Source organism: Sebastes umbrosus, chromosome 22, assembly GCF_015220745.1.
Source record: "Sebastes umbrosus isolate fSebUmb1 chromosome 22, fSebUmb1.pri, whole genome shotgun sequence".
Taxonomy (NCBI): domain Eukaryota; kingdom Metazoa; phylum Chordata; class Actinopteri; order Perciformes; family Sebastidae; genus Sebastes; species Sebastes umbrosus.
Genome location: NC_051290.1, coordinates 5665632 through 5688190, shown reverse-complemented (window position 1 = coordinate 5688190; position 22559 = coordinate 5665632). Strand labels below are relative to the sequence as shown.

The window sequence follows — 22559 nt, the reverse complement described above, 5'->3', positions numbered from 1 at the left end:
GATCATATTTGTGATAAGAAGCATTGGGTTTAATTGCATACACCAGTGCTTTTATCCACATGAGCTACCGCAGGCAAAACAGAAAATCAACAACTCCCTGTGGTGGCTTGAAAGTCCATTTTAGTTGTCCTGGAATTGTCTGGACATGAAGTCATCCGTCTACATTGAACCAATAACAGTTATACTGTCGAACAACTAAATGACCCAGGAAAGTTACTTAGATTGCACCAGAAACTGTAGCCAGAGTTTCAAAGTGTTTGACTTGTTGTTTCATCAAATTGTGTAGATTTCTCTTCCCCGCCCTTAAACAACGCTCCTCAGTCAGTCTCAGCCCGCTTCTTATTTCACGTAAGAGATAAGCCCTCTGCTAAGGTTTCTTACATCTCATATCTCCCTCGCCCCCCCATCTGTGCTCCGCTCCCTCCCTCCCTTCCCCACTCCTCTCCTTTCCCATTATCTCCCCCCACCCCCTCACTCACTCCCATCTCCCCTGTCTTCCGAGCTTTGCGAAAGATAAGATTTGCTTTCCCAGTGAGTTCTCGGTGTCGATACTAATGTGCTGCTATCATCGATGAACTGTCAGACCACCTCCTCCCATCCCGCTCCGTTCCTCTCCTGACCTTTCAGCAGCAATAATACCAACAATAATCTTATGAACATGTATGTTCCATAAGATTACAGGGTTTAATGCAGAGTGGCATATGGATCAAATATTCCTTTTTTGCTTTATTCAATGACAACTTTGTGGTACCTCGTACCATGCCTCAAGTAATTTCATTTAATTAATAGACCCGTCAGTTGATTAAAATAGTTAATCGCACATTTTTTATCTGTTCAAAATGTACCTTAAAGGGAGTTTTGTCAAGTATTTAATGCTCTTATCAACATGGGAGTGGACAAATATGCTGCTTTATGCAAATGTATGTATATATTTGTTATGGAAATCAATTAACAACACAAAACAATGACAGATGTTGTCCAGAAACCCTCACAGGTACTGCATTTAGCATAACAAAATATGCTCAAATCATCATAACATGGCAAACTGCAGCCCAACAGGCAACAACAGCTGTCAGTGTGTCAGTGTGCTGACTTGACTATGACTTGCCCCCAAACTGCATGTGATTATCATAAAGTGGGCAAGCCTGTAAAGGGGAGACTCGTGGGTACCCATAGAACCCATTTACATTCACATATCTTGAGGTTAGAGGTCAAGGGACCCCTTTGAAAATGGATATGCCGGTTTTTCTTCGCCAAAATTTAGCACAGGTTTGGAGCGTTATTTAGCCTTCTTTGCAACAAGCTAGTATGACATGGTTGGTACCAATAGATTCATTAGGTTTTATAGTTTCATATGATACCACTATCTCCACTCTAGCTTTAAAACTGAACCTGCTACAACTTAAAAATCGCAAGTTGTGCAAATGCGTTAAAGACATTTGTGGCGTTAAGATGAGTTTGCATTAACACTTTATTATCACGTTTGACACCCCTATTTATTAATTATATACTTTACTGAATTAAACATGCTAGAAACGCATCATTAGATCCCAAAAGAGCACCCGATGGGAGCGGCAAGAGGCATCGGCACCACTCGGCTAGGGGTCTGGTAGAGAAATGGAGCAGCGAACATGTCACTTAATGTGTGTTGATGTGTCTTTGCTCACAGTTGTTGGGCTGAGGGAGGGAGCTGAGTGGCTGCCAGCTGACAGTTAGTGACATCAATGAGGTGGATCTACCGTTGCTGATTGACCTTAACTATATGTGTCATCTCGGTGAACCCTGTTATCCAAATCACCTCACAGCATCATATATATTTTTAGCGCCGGGAAACCCCGATGGCAGCCGAACATCTCGAACCCCGGCACCGTCAGCGCTTCGCTCTGTCTTTGGAAATGACTTTGCGGCGTGTCTTTGCCATGGGGACGGAGACTTGAGATGCTGCGCCCAGAGGGTGAAATGTCACTGCGATGCTTTGACAGCAAATGAGCCGTTTGACTTTTTCTTTTACACCACTCATACCGAGTGAGAGCATGAATGGAAGTTAAAAAAGTAAGAAATCGCAAAAAGTGTGGCAGCCACACTTACAGCTGATGTCTAATCATTGCTGATGGCTCAGAAAAGTGGCATCAAATAGTCAGTGACTTCACAGAGATGATGCCGGCAGGCTGTCTCCAACAGCCAATGATGTCACCCCACGTCTCCGTTTCTCCTTTTAGACCACTTTTGCAGTCAATAGTTGTCAATCTTGTAAATGCTGTGGCTTTATTACAGGCCTGTTGTAGCTCTCTGTAAGAGCAAACGGCCTCTGTTTGATTGGGACTCACTTCTGTGCTTCACAGAAGGCTCACAGTTTGATTTGTTAGCACAAATAGCTTGCTTGATATCTGTACACTGTGAGGCCTTTACTTCTAGAGATCATTTCTCATCACGCACAATAAGCAATTTGCACATTTTTATGAGTAGTGGATGTAGATAATTGGTTCAGCATATAAAAATCTCCACATTTACTATCGTACATGAAAAGCACTGCTGTTTGATCGTCTGTTGAGAAGAGAGTGCGGTGAACATACAGTATGAAATGAGAGTAAAGAATAGAACATCCTGCAGTAGATTGAACGCTGATTAAAAACACAAAGAAATGCTCCCCATTAATCTGAACCCTGCATGTTTGTGTATTAGTATAATAATCTAGGTTTTTATTCATTGGATGAAATTATCTGAGGATTTAAGAGTGGAGGGACAAAGAAACATGATCTCTTCATGTCATTTGATGAGTTCATGATCATAGTCGGAGATTTCAGGAGCAACGGAAACAAATCTCCTCAGGTCACCTTGAACAGGGATTAGTTAAAGTACAAGAAGTCATTTCAAATCGTAATAGAAAGTCAGATATGGTGATGTAGAGGAAATAGTCGATGTTAAGGGAGAACAAATGCCACCTTTAATTTGATTTATCAATATAATAGTTTTGGCATCTGGATGCCCCCACGGGTGCTTGGGGGGGATCAGGTTGATGAACTTAATTTTTCTTATTATTTAATTATTATAATTATTATTATTAGTAGTAATAATAGTTAATTAATTAATTAATTTATTTATTTATTCATTCATTAACTTATTGATTTATTGTTTTGTTTCTTGTTTTCCTTTATTCATTTATTTATGTATTTATTTATTTATTAAATGTATTTATTTTTTCTCCTTCCTTTTCCATTATAGACATTTTGGAGGTGGAATAAACATATTGTTTAAAAACAAAAAATAATAGAATATATATATATATATATATATATATTTAGCTCTTTTCCTATGCAAAATGTTAAAATTAATTAATCTGTATGTTTATTTTATTAGCTATGTGTTTGCTGGCTTTTGTATTCTTATTTATTTATTTCTATTTTATTTTTGTTTTATTTATTTAATTTTTGATTTTGGTTATTTACATTATTTTAAATTTTTTTTATTTTTTTATTTTTTTTAAATCGTATTACTCAGTTTTGAACCATCATTCCCTGTGTAGATATCTTATCACACGTTATTTTCTCTAGGCAGAGGGAGAAAGTGCAAATGCTCTGTGTTAAATATCTGTGAATAATATTATTTTTCTTAAATAAAAAAAATATACATTTTTATAATATTTTTCAAACAAATGCATTCCTGACAAGTTTTAGAGTACCTAGAGTATCCAAACTAGAGTCCTCCTTAAAATACCGCTTGCATACCTGCTGCTTGGTCTTGTATTTGCCTTATTTCCACAAATAACTGTCCAAATACAGATGACATGATGCCACGTTGAGACAGTTAGAGTTCCAGCATAGCTAGCTCTCTTGCAGAGAAAAAAGCTCACCAGTAAACGTCAGGTTTTAGTTTCAGTTCCTAATAATCAAAGAGCAGAGGCTTTGCTAGAACTTACTAGAGCTGCCATATTCCATCAGTGTTGAGCAGTCATAGAGGGGGAAAGTCATTGTAGTGTAGAAGAGGCAGAAACACCCCACTGACAGCAGCCTTAATGGAGCAGAATGCCAGGCAGCCACAAGACATGTTGTGTTTGGATGCTGTGGCGCAGTGCTCACTTTTTCTCCACTGGATGAGACTTAATATGCTCAGCTGCCACTTGATGTTCCCACCGGCACATACAACCTGCAGCATTGTCTGTGGGGTGTCGAAAGGCATCCTGGGAAATGTAGGAAAGCACTGTATAATAGGGGTGGAAAAAAAAACGTTTCACCTATGTATCGCAATTTATTTTTTACGATTTTGAAATACATTTTTTAATGCCAGAATCTATATATTTGCTTCATTTGAGTCTATGTGGAGGTGAAAGGGAGTTGCTGCTTTTATTGTTGTAATCTGAGTAACGTGACGTCATATCCGTTCCGTATCCGTCAACCAAAACAAACCGCAGCAAGACGAAACGTAGTAGAAAAAAGTAGAAAACGGCGGTTAAATCTAAAGTGGTAAACACTACACATCCAGTAAAGAATGGAAACACTTTGGGTTTCACACATTGCAGGAAAGCAGAGCTCACTTTATGCTAACTCTTTTATGGACGGGAAACGTTATCATATCGCGGTAACGTGCGGTCAAGCCGACCGTCGCTCTCATCTCCGTGGTCAAATGGGCCGATGCTACAACTGTAGAGCACCCATATACTGACATTTATGTTAAATGCATTCAAACGGCCCCGATGGAGCTGACCATGGATGGATAAAGAGAACGGAGCTGACGGGAGAGCTAGAGACGGACTTGGAGAAGTTAGCGAAAGTATACACGTGTGACAAAGGGAACTGTATATACAAAATATATATATGGAAATAAGAATGAATGGATTATATTCACCAGAAGCATAAAACATTACATGTCGCTTATAAATTAAAAAGAAAATACCACTAAATTGTGAGGGAAATGTCTTTATTCTTTGATTTTGTGGTTGCTTGAAAAAAAAAAATCTAATAAATAATGCCTGATAATGACTAATATATTTGACTTCAGGACATCTCTGACTACATACATGCTGAAAATCAAACATTTTTACTGTATCAATTTAGATATTTTCCAAAGTAAAAGTCCCTAGAAGTGTATGATTCAACTTTTTCCCATGGTGTAGTGTTAAAAAAGTTCACAAAAATTGCACTAAATTGTAATATCGAATCGCAATACATATCGAATCGGCACCCAAGTATCGTTGTGGTATTGAGTTGGGAGACTGACTAATATAGAACTGCACAACAGACACAGATTGAGACCACTAAAACACATCATCACAAAAATGAAGCTGTAATGAGTGTTGCTTTTCTTTGAATTTGTAACCGCGATGACCCGGTAGTCTTTTTATTCTTTCAGTAATGCCAGTGTATCAAATAAATAAATGAATGAATCGCTTTCGAACAAAAGAATACTCTAAAAGCCATTTCATCAATGACCGCTGTGAAAAGCAGTTAGTTCGCTCTTCGGCCACAGCAAATCTTGAATAGAAAATGCTCTCAAATGAATGTTAGTTAACTCAGCACCAGTCATTTCTTTAGAATTTAATTGCGGTGACACATGAATGATACTAATACAAACCTCAATGGAGTTCAAAAACAAGGTTAAATGTAGTGAAAAATGAGCCGAGTTGAAAATCAAATGTCATTAAGTCCGCTAGGGTGGAGGGCGCTAATATACAGGAAGGCAGCCAAGCCAACCGACGCTTGATCGGTGAAAGATACACTCATTCACCGGCTTCACACGCACTCTGAGGAAATATGTGGATTATGAAGTACCTGCCGTTTTTTTCCGCGATTTAAAATATTCATGTTGTGTGTGGTTGTTAGCATTTTAATAGTGTTTTTAAGCTCTCTGTGCCACACAGGTGCAATGCATTTCATCTGTGAAGGATAATCGCTGTAGTTTCTGTCAGCGGTCTGCCTGCTTTCCTCTCGCCGTCTGCACACATTCGGCAGAGCTCCCAGATATCAGGGCTCATTTTCTCCCCTTCATAAGAAGCCATTTGCTGCCATCCATCCTTGTATATTGTAGAAAAAACTAGTTCCACAGACTTGAAAATAGACAGACCCAGATAATCCATCACAGCGAACACGGAGCATTCATTTGATTCAGTCAAAGTTTTTTTTTTTTCAATATTTCACCGTGCCTCAGTTGAGTGTTTTCATATTAGTGCTGCGTTATTTTACACTTTGCCTCCTGTCAATCACCTGACACCCACAGGGGAGGAATGGAAACCATCTATTGAAATCCAGTCACGTTACAGACTTTATTGTAACATCCATGTTACATTAACGGTTTTTATTTAGGTTGCCTTTTGCTAAATGGAGCGGCATTTCAAGCTACCTCACAAAACCTTTTTTTTATTACTGCTCCTCACAGAACAGAGCTCCACACCCATATCTTATTGAGCATCAACAAATTGTCTTCCTTTACTGTCTTTTTGCCTCCCCTCACTCTCCCCAGTCGGCTCCCATTAGACGAGCGATCGTCTCTTGTTTAATTAGCCTACGTCTCATTTGAACTGTTTGGAAACTGTTTTGTTTTATCCCGCTGAAACACACCGTTGAAACAACTGCTAAGCTGTTATACAGGGCATGGCGAAATGCCTTTATTTATTACCTTTTTATTGAATTAATGAACCACTCATGAAAGATTAAATGAAGATGATCATTTTAGTATCTAATGTTGCCCACTGCAAAGGAAGGATTTTTTTTTCTCTCTCTTTGTCTCTCATTGTTTGTATATTTCTATCTGACCTTGTCCCTGACATACATCAACCATTGCCTTTACCTAGTCCTCTAACTTTAACTCTCAGCGCTGTAATGACATTGGCAGAAGAGGATTCATTTCTCAAGTTCTCACCTTTCCTTGACCTCCCCCTGAAACCTACATTTACTATAGACAGCACTGTGTGAGGTTACACTAGTCTGTCTTTGCTAATTCTGAAAGTACACATGCTGCTGGATGATATGGACAAACTCTTCTATTCCGATATAGGTAATTTCATATCTATAGTATAATGATATACATCATGATATAGCAGTTGTGTGTATGAAATAATACTAAAGGATGTTTTTTAGGGCTGTCAAAGTTAACACAATAATAACGCGCTAACGCAAATTTGTTTTAACGTCACTAATTTCTTTAACACATTAACGCAATCGATCTTTCGGAGATTGTACAGGGCTCAGTTTTAAAGCTAGAGTGAAGATACTGGTATCATGTGAAACTACACAACCTAATGAATCCATCGGCACCAACCCTGTCATACTAGTTTGTTGTGAAGGAGGCTAAATAACGCTCCAAACCTGCGCTAAATTTTTGCAAGGAAAAACTGGCATGGTCATTTTCAAATGGGTCCGTTGACCTCTGACCTCAAAATATGTGGTTTCTGGAAAATATTTGTCATTGTTTTGTGTTGTTTATTGATTTACAATAATACATATATACCTACATTTGCATAAAGCAACATATTTACCAACTCCCATGTTGATAAGAGTATTAAATACTTGACAAATCTCCCTTTAAGGTACATTTTGAACGGATTAATTTGCGATTAATCATGATTAACTATGGACAATCATGCGATTAATCGCGATTAAATATTTTAATCGTTTGACAGCCCTAATATTTTGGTATACTCCGAATTAAATACTTGACAAATGAAAAGTACAGAGTATTTTCTCATTTTAAGAGCTTTAATGAACATAACAGTTTTAAGTGAAAACGATATAGGTAATATAGACAATACACATTTTTTTAATTGTTTTGACGATATATATTGTCATATTCGTCGAGTGCATAACTCTGCCTAGTCTTCTAAATGTATATTAAAAGTAGAAAATGTTTAGAAATGCATCAAAAAACAGTGATAGACAGTCACAGACACATATTTCCATCATGCCCTATCACCCTGTGTTAACAAATCCTTTACAAATGTCTTGCTTTGCACCAAAAACAAATCACTTGTTCCGTGGCTCATGGTATGGGCGATACAGTATACCATATTTCCAATATACAGTACACTTTAAGTTCACCTGAGATGGAAAACAGCTTTTACCGTTCAGTGAAGAAAAAAAGCTATTCATCTGTTAAAGGTTGCATCTCTCTAATCCTTTCCATTTGACCCCAGCTCTCTCTCTCTCTCCCTCGCTGACATCCTGTATTAAGTGGGGAATGCTTTATATGTTGTGTTGTTGCCAGATAAATCAGTCAATATGTTTATATTTTTTTTCCCCCCCTTTATCGGGATTAGAAAGCCTCAACTATATTTGCACATTTGTCGGGCGGAAGTTTTGTGTTTTGCTGTCGAGATTTGGTGTGAAATCTGCAAAGGCCATGTCTTGTGGATTAACTTGTCAGTCAGAGAGAAAGTTTCCGACAATGTGGGAGAGTTCAGGACAAAGCTTCGCCCTGATTAGAATATAAAGAGGAAGGAAAATGTGTGTGTGTGTGTGAACATGTTTCCATCCATCACACGTCTTCTCTCTACTCACCCGTCTCCGTTATTCACTAATGTTGTCATTTCTTTTCCTCTGTGCCTCTCTGAAGTCATGTCAAATAGCCTTGGCTGGAAAGGGCTTTTTCTCTTCCCGCTTGCCTTTTGAAATCTCAGTTTCTCAGTGACACCTCGCCGGCCAAAATAACAAACGTTCAAAGTCTTTCCAGCAAACTAGAGTGACTCACAAGAACAGGGGGCCATGTAAAATAACGCTTTGCATTTGAAGTTTGGAATGAAAAAAGGCGTCTGACTGAGGTTTATTATGCAGAATTCAATACAAGTTGTACCAAAGAAAGCAATAGAGCCAGTGTTGTTCACAGCACTGTGGGGCCTCTTTGTTGCCCAAAAAGCTAAAACAGCCCACTCTTACATGTACTCTAGCCCAGCATTGTTTGGGTAATGTGCTAACCTGTGTGGATCCAAAGAAAAATGTTCCAATATCCACACTGTGACTATTTGCTTTATGCCACATTTGAGCTACAAAATACAGGATGGGTAAACTGCAGCTGGAACACAGATGGAAACTTTTGCCAAGAGAACCACTTTATGGACAACATATTTACAGGTTTATATGCTTAGTGGCAAGAATACATTCAATTTTATTTTTCGATCTACAATGGAAATACTTGGGCTGGGTATTGCCAATAATCTGGCGTTGTTACGTTACATTGTTACGTTGTTACGTTATGTTGTTACATTGTTATGTTGTTACGTTACGTTGTTACGTTATGTAGTTAGGTTACGTTGTTAGGTTACGTTGTTAGGCTACGTTGTTAGGTTATGTTGTTACATTACATTGTTACATTATGTTGTTATTTTAACACAATCCATGATGCTTTTTCTAACCTTAACCAAGTAGTTTTGTTGCCTAATGGTTACGATTCAATATATTGCGATATATTGCAGTACGCATTAAAGGGACTATTTGTAACTTTCAGAAATGCTTCTTAACAGCGACACCTGTGGCCGTGAAATCAACGAAAGTCAGCGTCGGGCTCGCGCTTGCTCGCTCTCAATAAACCTGAACGAGCATCACTCAAAACAGTGAGGCGACACACGTCAGCTAAAAGCACAATATCACTCTATATTTCAGCTGCTTGGCAGTAATGTTAGCTGACCAGACGAAGGTCTCTCCATGAACATGATTTAGATCTGATCCTAGTGTTGGCTTTTCCTGCCTAAGTGCAGGCTGAGGCAGCGGGGCTCTGCAGCGTGTCTCCCTGCTCTCTCCGCCCGCAGCCGGAGAGAGCAGAGGAGACACCGGCACTCGGTCGGTAACGAGAAGACAACGTAACTCTCTGAAGAGCTCCGTCACTTCACAAGACACGGAAAACCTCTGTTGGTCTGGAGGAGCTGCAGCATTTATTTCTGTACAAACGTCCCCTGTGCATTCACTAGATATTTTCAGAGCTAAACTAACTCTTCTGCAGTGTGGAGTGAGCGCGCGTTCACGTCTAGAGGTGGAGCGAGCTGAGCGAGAACGCGCAGGCAGACAGAGGAGCAGAGGCAGCGGCTACACGCGAGCGCGCATATGCGAGCGCGCATGTGTCCCGACCCGGTACATTTATACGCTTAAAAAGTTACAAACAGTCCCTTTAAAGAAATTGGTGCTGTTAAAATTAACTTGCATTAACGCGTTATTATTGCATTAAGTTTGTAGTTTGAATTGTTACTGTGCATATTTAGAACTAGATTTGTACATTGCAGTATTTGCAATATTACTTTACACCCATTCGTGCTCTTTTTGTATCCAACCAACAACTAATTGTGTAGCTTCCTTCATGTGCAAAGAAAGGGGAAGATAGTGATGGAGAGGAGGTTGTTTTTCAGTGCAGTATTCTCTTCTCCCCCTCGGTAAATCCTTTCGTTAGCTTGGTTAGGATTAGGTCTGGAAAGTCTCTCATTTGCCTCCAAAGCTCTCAGGGATTCATCGGTGAAGAAATCCAGCTTCTCCACTGCTTCTCCAATCTGAATTTAACTCTGGTATTTATTTTGTATCTTACTTTTATTGCAGCCCACGTCTGATTCCTGCACTCTTTTTATACCCTGTGACGGTCTCCTGGATTCATTTTACTGTTGTTGCTGGAGGTGTTGCACGCTAATTTAGAGATATGACAGAAATGTCACATTTGACTGGCTGTCAGTTTCAATGCGAGTTTGTCTGCATTTCAGCTTTTTAGGTCTCTTTTAGTCTTTGATTGGATGGAAAAGGTTAGAATAAAGAATTTGTATCCTATTTTCTACCCCAGGGCCCCATTTTTGCACCACGGCATCACATATTATTTATATATATATATATATATATATAAGAAAGCTTTTGAGTGTTTTCCTCTGAAAAATGTTCTCCACGCTCCCATATGAATCACAAAGTACATTGAAAAGACTAGGATCCCAGTGGAGTTTAACGCCTGAGGCTATGTGGGATAGACCCTAATGGAAAACAGCTCTGGGATGAAGGCAATGGGTGGTAAAGACTACTGGAATCTATCAATGGGATAAAAGGGACGAGCTTGGAGAGAAGGGCTGTATCCCATCAAGTGCCTGACTGAAATCGTATTTCTTCCCCTAAGGCTGGATCTCACAACTATTCCCAGAGTAAAAACAATGCTTGCTCAAAAGGAGTATCTGTCAAGTAGGAGTCAACCTTGAAATGGTATGGATTTAACAATTGATGGTGCTTCCTGGAGCGTGGCCTCTTGGTAAATTATTCTTAATGTTCTCAAGAGATAAGGAATATCTTCCTATAAAAAGAAAGTTGTTTTCATCTGGCTTTTATATGCGAACAAAACTCTGTCTTAATATTAGGGCTGTTTAAGTTAACGCAATAATAAGTGAGGACAAACTGGCATGGCCATTTTCAAAAGGGTCCCTTGACCTCTGACCTCCAGATATGTGAATGAAAATGGGCTCTATGGGTACCCACGAGTCTCCCCTTTACATACATGTATAGCTTGAGTTTGCCATGTTATGATTTGAGCATATAATTTGTATGCTAAATGCAGTACCTGTGACGGTTTCTGGACAATATTTGTCATTGCTTTGTGTTAGTAATTGATTAACAATACTAAATATATACATACATTTGCGTTAAGCAGCATATTTGCCCACTCCCATGTTGATAAGAGGATTAAATACTTGACAAAAGGAAATTATTGTTTTGTTCTTCTATCTCTCCATGTCAAAACAGAAGCAGTTTCCTCTCTATATTACTGAAAGATAGACTATATGAAGCTGATTTTTGACAGACAGGGTCTACAAATAAAGGATTCGGACCTATGTTGAGAGATGAGTGGAGGTGAAAGGTAGTGCATCAAACATCCTTTACATCAGCTTGGGAGAGGGAGAGAGGGAGAGATACGAGGGAGCACAATGAAAGAGAGGATGATGGACTGTGATCAGAGATGAGACGAGAGGAAAGGCAGAGTCATGGCCAGTGCTTATATAAACAACCGGTACACACATCAGACAAACAGGTTCCCATGCTTCAGCTTGGCAAACGCGCTGTCATTCATGCAGGGCTTTGCAGGGCAGCGTACTGGTTTTCCTTTCTGCTGTTTGAATGCACAAATGCACAACATATCCACACTTAAGGAGAGGCTTAATCTGCATAGTTTTATGTTGATGGTTATATGGAAAATGGCCCTTCATCCTTGAGTTAGATTAGTCCTTTGCACCTATACCCAGGTCGGACGACCGATTTGCACATCAGGACCGCTACGTACCTCCACCAGAGTTTCCTCTGACTTCGCCCTGCCGAGGCATAGTTCATCATCTTTCGGGTCCAATAATAGTAGTGAATTCATAAGGTATTCACTGGTGAATTCAAGAAGGTGCGCTCAAGAGAATCCCTTTTCAGGAACTTCACTGGTGTGTTATGGCAAATCTCGTGACTTGCTTACTTTTCAGCCACGTTGGGCCCCCCAATGGTGCGTTTCATATTTATAAACGGCTCCTGTTATCATCAAATCTTAATGCTAAAAGCAACCGTAACCACGAAGGCTTCCCAACACTTACGTGGACCATATATAATAAATAGATTTGCTCTTTTAGCTCTAAAATGTTGAATATTTTTCACTTTCCATGACCTCATAGTTTTTCCATAAATCGTATGCCGCTGAGGCACAAAGTGCCCGCGGCTGTTAATGCTGTACTTGACTTACACATTGAACCAGTGCAGTTTGAACTCACTATTATTGACCGTACTACAACTTAATACAGTAGCGTCCCATGAAGACCTAGGCCCAACGGCCACGGCACCAGATCAGAATGCCAAGCTTTCCACGGGGGATGCCATGCCAAGCTAGAGGCTGCTTTACATTCTCAGGCAGGGCTTCGTCTTCCAACATGGGGTTTCCAGAGTGGCAGGCGGCTGTAGTTTTATTTTCCAGCAGCATTACAGATCGGCCTCTGCAGCTGAAGGGTAGCTTTTGTAAGTAAAGCGTCCTGCTGTAGCCTGAACTCTATGACTCCATCTCACTGTATCATTAAACCAGAGAGAAGTGTGGGAGAGTCGGTGTCTCTCAGTCGGGGATCGTCTTCGACTGAAGCCTCCTGTTTCCTACGGGAGGTAGTAGTGTGGTTACAGTATGCTGGCTGGAGCTTCTCCACACTCCTATTGGACTTTTCATGATGGGAAGATACACCTATCTCCTGATTTGATACTATCACGATACTTGGGTGCCGATTCAATATGTATTGCGATTTTTAAGTATTACGATTCTACAAGAATTGCGATTTGATATTACGATTTATATTCTAGGGACTTTTACTTTGGAAAATATATAAATGAATACAGTAAAAATATTTGATTTTCAGCATGTATGTAGTCAGAGATGTCCTTAAGTCAAATATATCAGTCACTGTCAGGCATAAAATCTTTTCCAGCTACCCAAAAAATCAAAGAATAAAGACATTTTCCTCACAAATTAGTGGTATTTTCTTTTTAATTCATAAGGGACATGTAATGTTTTATACTTCTGGTGAATATAATCCAATCAATCTTATTTCCATATATGTATTTTGATTATACAGTTCCCTTTGTTAACATCTTATTTTGAAAATTGGACGTAGTCACTAACGTATACTTCCCCTAACTTCTCCAAGTCCGTCTCTAGCTCTCCCATCAGCTCCGTTCTCTTTATCCATCCATGGTCATCACCATCGGGGCCGTTTGAATGCATTTAACATAAATGTCAGTATATGGGTGCTCTACAGTTGTAACGTCGGCCCATTTGACAACGGTGATGAGAGTGACGGCCGGCTCGACCGCACGTTACCGCGATACGACAACGTTTCCTGTCCATGACAGAGTTAACATGCAGCTTTAGCCGTGATGTCTAGCTCTGCTTTTCCTGTTAATGTGTGAAACCCAAAGTGTTTCCATACTTTACTAGATGTGTAGTGTTTAACACATTGGATTTAAAATGTGAGGGTGCAGGTTGTATCCATTTCTAGTTTCGGCTCGCTGCGGTTTGTTTTGGTTGACGGATACGGAACGGATATGACGTCACGTTACTCAGACTTACTACAATAATAAAAGCAGTAACTTCCTTCCACCTCCGCATAGACTCAAATGAAGCAAATATATCGATTCTGGCATTCAAAAATATTTTTAAAAATCGTAATTGAAAAAAAATTGAGAAACACAAGTGAATATATTTTTCTTTCCACCCCTCATAATAATAATATGGTTGTCTGTGAAATTATCGGGCCATTTGCCGGCTTTCAAGAAAGTCAACAGTAAAAAAACAAACGTCAGATTAGATATTCAGGGGAGCAGACTTAATTTTGTTTTGCTGTCAAGTCTCCAAGATCGCAAAGCCTCATTGGCACTCTTTATTTAGATTTTATCTCGTAAAGATTTCGTTTGAAGAAAAAATAGGAAGACGTTTATTTGAAGTAAAAGTAACATCTAATGAGTCTGCTCTTTGTGTCTTGTCTCTCTTTCTCTTTTTCATGCGTTCCCCTTGGACCCTCCCTGAAGCTGAAGAGTATGCTGTTGAAGGTAAGACTGACGCTTTACTTGTCGGGCCCTCTGATGGCTTCCCTTAATGCTGTCATGGATGCTGATGCTGGCTGCTTGTTAATACTGTGTGCCCTCCCTCTGGGGAGGGGCATTGTCAGTTTGGACTGCGGTTATAAGTGACTTCCAGGGGGCCTAAATTACACGAATTAGTGACGGATATGCAACCAAAATTATCCCTGTTTTACCTCTTGTTTATTCTATCTTGTGTTTTTGAGTTTTATTTTGTTTTACTGCGGTTTATCTCTGTTGATATGTGGTTGTGTATTTCACTCAGGAATATATTCATGGAAAGAAAAAATGTCAAGGCAGCTTTGCAACCTTGAGTTAGTTTACCGGTTAACAAGATATGACATGGTGATTTTGTGATACTGTCTTCCTGCTTTCCTCCCTCCTATCTCCACAAAGGTGAACGGAGGCAGCCTGTCGGGGCCCCCGAGGGGCCTCATTAGCTCTAGGGCCAGGCACTAAACCGGTGGTGGATGTAGCAGACTTTAGGGATGGCTCAGCTCTGGCTTGTCTGTCTGCAGGCTGTTGCACTGTTCAGGAAGAGGTTGAGTGAGCCTGTTTGTCAGTCAAATTAGACTCTCAGATAGACAGAAAAAGGCTGTTTTTGAATATATGTGTTGAGTAGTGAGCCGGTGTCTGGTGTTTTTTGGAGTTGCATTTCCTCCGTGCTGAATTTGAGGTGATGGATTACCTATCACACGGCCCGAACCAGCAGGGGAAATCACCATGACAAACACCCTCTTGCTCCAGGTTTTCTTTAAAGCTGAAAACTTTAATGCTGCGTTTACTTCTCAATCTTTATACCGGGCATGAGTTGTTTATCTTGTGGCGTATTGGAAACATAAAAAGCATGGTGTCATTGTTATCAGCTAACCCAGTGAACTCTATTTGAATCCTGGTCTGTGCTTGGCATGTAGGATGTGTGTGTGTGTAGAAGCTGACAGTTTGTCTCTACAGTACATGAGAGATTCGAGTCTCCTGTAATGACTGTGTGTGCGCGTGAGTGTACGTGAGTGCCCTTGCAGTCGTTCCCATGTCGGTACTGCTGAAGCCCTTGATGGGAAAATGTCAGGGGGACGGTAGGGAACAGGAATAGATGGTGGCAATCCCACAATTCTGTCCGACGGAGTAGCCCCTCCAGACTGATGGAGAGTGAGGTGAGGGGCAAGAAAGCTTTTTGAGAGAGAGAGAGGTGGAGAATGAGCAGAGTAGGGGGGGTGGAGATTGGTGATTTTACTCCGTGACAGAACCAAGGGAAGGTAGGCAACTACTTTGGGGTCCTCTTTTAACTTTCATTAGACTACAGAGGTAAAACCAGGACCTCCCAGCCCTCGCTCCAGCCTCGGTCTGGGTCTCATTCACATGAACGGAGGAAGGGAAATAACTCTGGATTCAGCTATTAGTGCGTTTTACAACTTTTAGGACCTAATGATTTAAATAAGGGAAGTTGATTTACCTAAAAAAAAAAGATCAGATCAGTTACATACGTCTCTTTCCCAATGTAAGTCTATGGGAAAAAGTATTTTTGGGCCCAATGGCATCACGTGACAGACACGGAAGTTGCAGTACCGCCGTTTGGCCACTACAAAAGTTGGCATCAACGTCCGGTACACTTCCTGGGTGCTTGGAATGAAGGGAAGGCTGAAGCACGTAGGGAGAGAGGACGGCCCCGTTGGTCCATACTAGTTCATTTCTCCTCAGTTATTATTGATGTCCAGCACTTGGAGCCTACATGTAGGATGTGACGGTTGGTCTTTGTGGAGTTTTACCCAAAGTAAAACATTTTTCAACTCTCGACGACCAGAAAAAAACACCAAACGTGCAGCGCCCACTGCAGAATAGACGCTCATCACCTCGTCACGATGCTGCCGTTTGCAGCATGATGTAAATATGAGACGCTCCCATTGCAATGAACTTAAAAAAGAGCTCATAGCATAGAGCATAGCAGTTGTGGTTGTTGCTTGCCATCCACACTTGCGGTTTTCTAACTGATTTGAAGTATGTTCTGCAGGTATTTCTTTGCACTGGGTAAGGGCATATGTTGTATGTTAATCTTCCTATTAATAATGTGGGCTGCCAGCAGTTTCATAGGGGACACCTCTCCTTGTGCAGAGGTCTAGGTGTTTTCTCCAGCAACACCATAACTCTAATATGAAATCATTTGAGTTTATTTTGCCTCAAAAACAAACTCCTTATGGAGATACTTACTAAAACTTTAAGCCCTAATGTAAATGCTAACACCTCAATTAATGTGTACTCTTCTAAGTCATGTCATTTAATGAAAAACAAGGAGTTGTGTTCCCACTTCCCAGTTTGTTGTGTATCAACAAGACAGCTCGATAGATTTATTTAATAGCTCATTGTCTCAAAACGCTCCGAGTGCTTCTGCACTCCTTTCTCTCCTATTTTTAGGGTTTCCCTGTGAACATATTTGGTGTAATTAGTGTCAGTGTTCAAAGGTTGGTGTAGACTGATGATGCTCAGAGACGTTGGAAGCCCCGGGGAGGTCGGTGCCCCTGGAAGGCGGCCGGTGGCCCTCGCTCTTGCACCGTTGGGGCGATTGATGATCTGCCTGCGACGCTGACCTGTTTTCACCGGCGAGCCAGCCGGGCATCGCCATCTGTGTTCTGGCAGCAAAGCATGTCCTCTCCCTGGAGGACTCCCATTAGTAATGTATAGGTTGATAATGTAAGCACAGGTCTGCTTCATGCCTGGTGCAGTAGTGTTCCTGTAGAGGCTAATAATGAAATGACACAGGTAGTGAATGTTTAGAGGTCAGATAAACCTATAGACTTAGAGGTAGCCAGTTTAACGACCTGGATCTATTGGGAGGATGCAACACCGTACTGCACCAGGTTGTGTTGAGTGGTTGACGAAGAAAGATTGATGTTTTTGGTTTAAATGTACTATATAAATGGTTACGAAAAAGAAAACCTGAAGAAACAATGCATTGCCGAGGCAGTAAACTTGCATGCTGTTCATTAAGGCTACATCCACACTAATATTTTTTTGTCTTAAAAATTAATCTCCGTCCAGACAAGCTTCTTTGGGCCGTTTCAGAAAAATGCAAATCACATGACCATTCATATACACTGCGCATGTGCATGTCGGTGTAAACAAGAAGCAACACTGTAAAGGGGAATTAATGCAAAGTGCTCAAATAATAGCTTCCCTCGTGCGCACGTAGGCAGTAGAAGCATTATAAAATGCAGAATTAAACAATATTAACACCTGTAATTCATTACCCATGTTAAAATTCAGGCTGCAGGATTTTTAAAAAAATATCTAATTGCGATTACTTTGACTGGTATTTCAATATGATTTGCGAGTTCAGAGGGAATGATAATTTTTACATAATTATTCTCATTTTCATCGAAGAACATATTCAAATTATTAAGGTTTGATTTTTGCGGGGATCTATACCAAGCAAAGATGTTTTCCTAAGTCTGTAGAATATGATGTGTAGGCCAGGATCTCCGCAGCACCACAATATTTAATTTAAAATGGTACTTTGACAGACATGAACACCTTTAACAAATATTGCGTTTTCCTCCTCATCCTGCGATTTGAAAATTGCAGTAGGCCATATTGTGGTTTCGATAAAATTTTGATTAATTGTGCAGCCACTTGTGGTCGAGGCTGATGTTCTTCGTTTTCTTCTGGAAGAGGTTCACGTGATGGGGCGTGACAAATCAGGGAGGGACACGTCTCGACTGATAAGAGCCAATCAAGACGTGAGCGTGTCGTTTTCAAAGGTCTGTCCAGACTTAAGTGCAACCCCGGAGTTTTAAAACTAAAACGGGGTCAGCAGCATTTTCAAACATCTCCATTTTAAGGCCTCGAGTAGTGCAGACACTAGGCATAAAAAAGGTTATGCGTTTTAAAACGTATTAGTTTGGATGTAGCCTCAGATGCTGAAGGAAAGCCATTTTTAATGTCCCTCAAACCGGTGGTCTGACGGACCATGACCACGGCTGAGAGAAAAACGGCTCATACACAGTTGGACAGTAACAGATCAAATGTAACCCCGGTCAGCTCGGCCGGCCTCTGAGACCGGCTGATAGATTCAGTGACCTGCTGCTTTGTTTGGGTGAGGGATGTTACCAGCTGCCCACGCTGATCTTAATCAATCTGATCAAGGCTAATGATCTTTTCTCTCTGAGCCACGCTCAGACCTCCAACTTAATCTCACCCTCCGGGGAGGGCAATAACATTTTTTATTTTATTTTCCCCCCAGCGTAAAAAATGGAGTTTGATGCCGGCTTCAGATACAGGATTATAGATTTGCGTGGGGGCCTGTAGTAATAGGAGATTACTTTTGGATCATCCAAACTAGATTATGGATTTTGTCCTTATTTGTTCAGGAGAAATAAAACAAAATCAAACTAGAAACTTGAATGTTTTCTAAATGCGTGTGCGTCATGGCAACAGAAGGAGAAAACAAAGCAAATATTAAATGTACTGATGTCGTTTTGGTATTAACCTAGATTTTTGTTTGTTTCTGAAGCGAGCGGTGCTTGTACATGATCCTTATTCAAATTCCAACTGCTGTCGTTGTTTTGAGTACCGTCGGCTCAAAGGCCGACCACCTGGTTCTGATCTTGCCAAAAAATGATAAATTGCAAAAGCGATTGAGAATGATAGGCATTTATTCATATAACGGCGTAGCATAACAACGCAATTTGTCCATTCTTTCCGATCAATAAAGCTTAACTGTGCATTTTTCATGGAACGCACAAGAGATTTGCAGTGTTCAAACAAAGCAATCGATTTGTGGAAGATTGCTGCCTCGCATTTTACTCACAAGAATAGGCTGCGAGTTAAAAAACAAACAAACACATGCGCACACAGAAACCTCACTGGAAGGGAAAGAAGAGCGAGGAGTGGAAAGGGTGGAACTGAATTCAATGGTGTCTTTCTTCAGCTCTGAAATTGCTCAAGAGCCTTTGGACAGTAGGATGCCTTGATGTTGCTTCCGCCTGCCCGGCCTCTGCCAGATGTTGCAGCGAGATTAAGCATCCTCAGGTCCTGGAGGAGCCAAAGTCCAGCCATGCCTGTTCTCACAAGACGTTAATTTCACCCCACACAGCTCGCACTCTTCCCTCTCTTTCTATTTTTCTGCTCTGTGATAACAGAGTCTAAAGGGATGGAGTGGGCGTCCACTTGTGAGCAACTCCAGATGCTTCAGTGTCAACATGCGTGGCCACAGGCAATACAGTTTGCTATGATGGAGAGAGAAATGGATTGGACAATGCGTAGCCTGCAGCTCTGGCGTCGTACAGTGTTGTGCTGTGTGTGTGAAGAAGAACATTAGGTGTGCCAGATTCTGCTGCTCTGCTTCAGTTTTTCATTTGCAGACGAGTACAGCGCTGTAAAACTTGTTAATGGCTACATATGCCCTAGATAAGCTACTATCTGCTACTTTTTATGGGTTGGAAAAAAAAAATCGATTCACCTAAGTATCACAATTTCTTTTTTTTTTACAATTTTGAAATTGATTTTTTAATGCCAGAATCAATATATTTGCTTCATTTGAGTCTATGTGGAGGTAGAAGGAAGTTTTATTGTTGTAGTCTGGGTAACTTGATGACATACCCTTTCCGTATCCAAAACAAACCGCAGCGAGCCAAAACGACTAAGTAGAAAACGGCAAAGGATCTGTGGGGATACGACCTGCACCCTCACATTTTAAATTCAACGAGGTAAACATTGCACATCCAGTAAAGTATGGAAACACTTTGGGTTAGACATGATGACTAAAGCTGCATTCTAACTCTGTCATGGATAGGAAACGTTATCGTATCGCGGTAATGTGCGGGCAAGCCGGCCGTCGCTCTCATCTTTGTGGTCAAATCGTCCGAACTGTAGAGCACCCATATACTGACATTTATGTTCTCTGCATTCAAACGGCCCCGATGGAGCTGACCATGGATGTATAAAGAGAACGGAGCTGACGGGAGAGCTAGAGACGGACTTGGAGAAGTTAGTGGAAGTATACGTTAGTGACTACGTCCGATTTTCAAAATAAGATGTTAACAAAGGGAACTGTATATACAAAATACATATATGGAAATAAGATTGATTGGATTATATTCACCAGAAGTATAAAACATTATATGTCCCTTATAAATTAAAAAGAAAATACCACTGATTTGTGAGGGAAATGTCTTTATTCTTTGATTTTTTGGGTTGCTGGAACTACGTACATGCTTAAAATCAAACATTTCAATGTATTAATATAAATATTTTCCTACGTAAAAGTCCCTGGAAGTGTATGACTCAACTTTTTCCCATGGTCTAGTGTTAAAAAAGTTAACAAAAATCGCAATAAATCGTGTTGTTGAATTGCAATACTTAAAAATTGCAATACGATATTAGATTCTTTTAACTTTTAGATTCAAACACTTAGGAGTAGCTGAAGAGTTGCAGCAGCCTTCATATGCTTTGAACCGACAGACCAACACCAGGCTTTTTTAGCATAAATTACATCCCTCATAACTTTTTCTGAAATCAACCCCCTATACTTGACTGTCTTCCCTCTACCCAGAACACCACAAGTTGTAACTTCAGCACTTCGACTGTATTACAATGACATTGTATTACAATGAGCTTTGGGAGGGATTTCAAGGCTTTCTTCAAAGTACTCCTTTCTCCTGTGTGCTAAAATGAATATTTGTTGTGCACCTCTGCGCCTTTGTTGCTTTGAAATAGGAAGAAAAAAAATACATAGTCTTTTAAGCATCTCCCAATGGACTCTGGGGTTATGGGGTATTTGGAGTTTATATTGCCTCATCTCTCGTTTGGTTGTCTTCACCAACTAATTTATGCCCAGTCAGGGATACGGTGTTAGTAATCCTCCTCTCTTTTCCATTCCCTCTACATCTATCACTCTATGATTTCCCTCTTCCTCTCCCCTTATCCCTACACCTATCTTTAGCTTTATCCCTGTCTCATCAATCTCCCGTTTTGTTTTGTCTTCTCGCCACCGATCTGTACTCTCCACATCTCTTCTTTCCATTCCTTCTGCCAATCCTCCTCCTCCTCTTTTTTTTACTGGCCTCTCCTCTTCACCTCGGTCATCTTCTTCCCTCTTCTGCTAGATAAAGGTATAGGTTGTAGCTAAGAGGCTTATTGGCGAGATGCCTCTATAGGAGGCTGTGAAATGCAGCTTTACTGGGTTATTGAAGGCCATATAGAGTGGACTGGACAAGAGGAACGCAAAGGAATAAGATTGTGTTTCTACCGCTGTGATATTTAGATTGTTTTTACAGCTATGAAATGTAATGGACGACATTTATTTGCTCACATTTAAGAATATATAATCACTTTAACACTCTTGTGTTAGCAGTAAGTCCTTAATAAAGCTTTGACCTTGTTCTTTTGGAGGCTCTCAATGTTTGACACTATCATAAGATGTCATAGTAACTAATGTACAAAGTAGATTAACCTTCCAGGGCTATGCTGGCAGTGGTGCCAAAGTGCACTTTAAGCCCTATTGGGAACAGATTAGCTTAACGGGGGGACGGTGGGTAATTATAACCTGAGCACCTCGGTAATTTCTGTCTCTTTTGAATCTCCAATGTCACTAATTTATGTAGGCTGAAAATACTGGCCAGTAAAGGACAAAAAAAATACAAAGAAAGAAAAAATAAGAATATCCTCAAGTAAAGTAGAGCCATCTGACCTGACAAGATTGTTGCCACTCTATTTACACTGGATCCAAAATCCAGATTGTCTCAACTCTGGGCCGTTTCGCAACTTGTCTTTGCTCTTGCAGCCATGCCGATGATGCTGCTGCAGTTGATGACAGAGATCTTATAACGCTTGGCCATGTGCATTGATCTGCAAAGGAATCTGTTCCAAATAGATCTTAGGCCGTGTTCAGACCTGGTATTAACATGCGTCCTGGGTGATCGGATCACAAGTGGGCAGCTCTAATTGCAAGTGTGAACTCACTCAATGGCCACATATGACCACATTCTTTTAGCAGTGTGTAGGTGAATGTGTCTTTGGCCACATTAAGGACCGCCTACACAA

General features: G+C 40.5%; 1 protein-coding gene across 14 annotated transcripts in view; it reads left to right on the top strand.

The window, feature by feature from the left end:
• Positions 1-22559, top strand: part of nrxn2b (neurexin 2b) — a 794249-nt gene that overhangs the window by 130800 nt on the left and 640890 nt on the right. For all 14 annotated transcript variants that reach the window (XM_037758116.1, XM_037758114.1, XM_037758111.1 and 11 more), the window contains one exon: positions 14475-14495. In XM_037758116.1, the coding sequence (XP_037614044.1) occupies positions 14475-14495 (21 nt within the window). The remainder of the gene's footprint in view (positions 1-14474; positions 14496-22559) is intronic.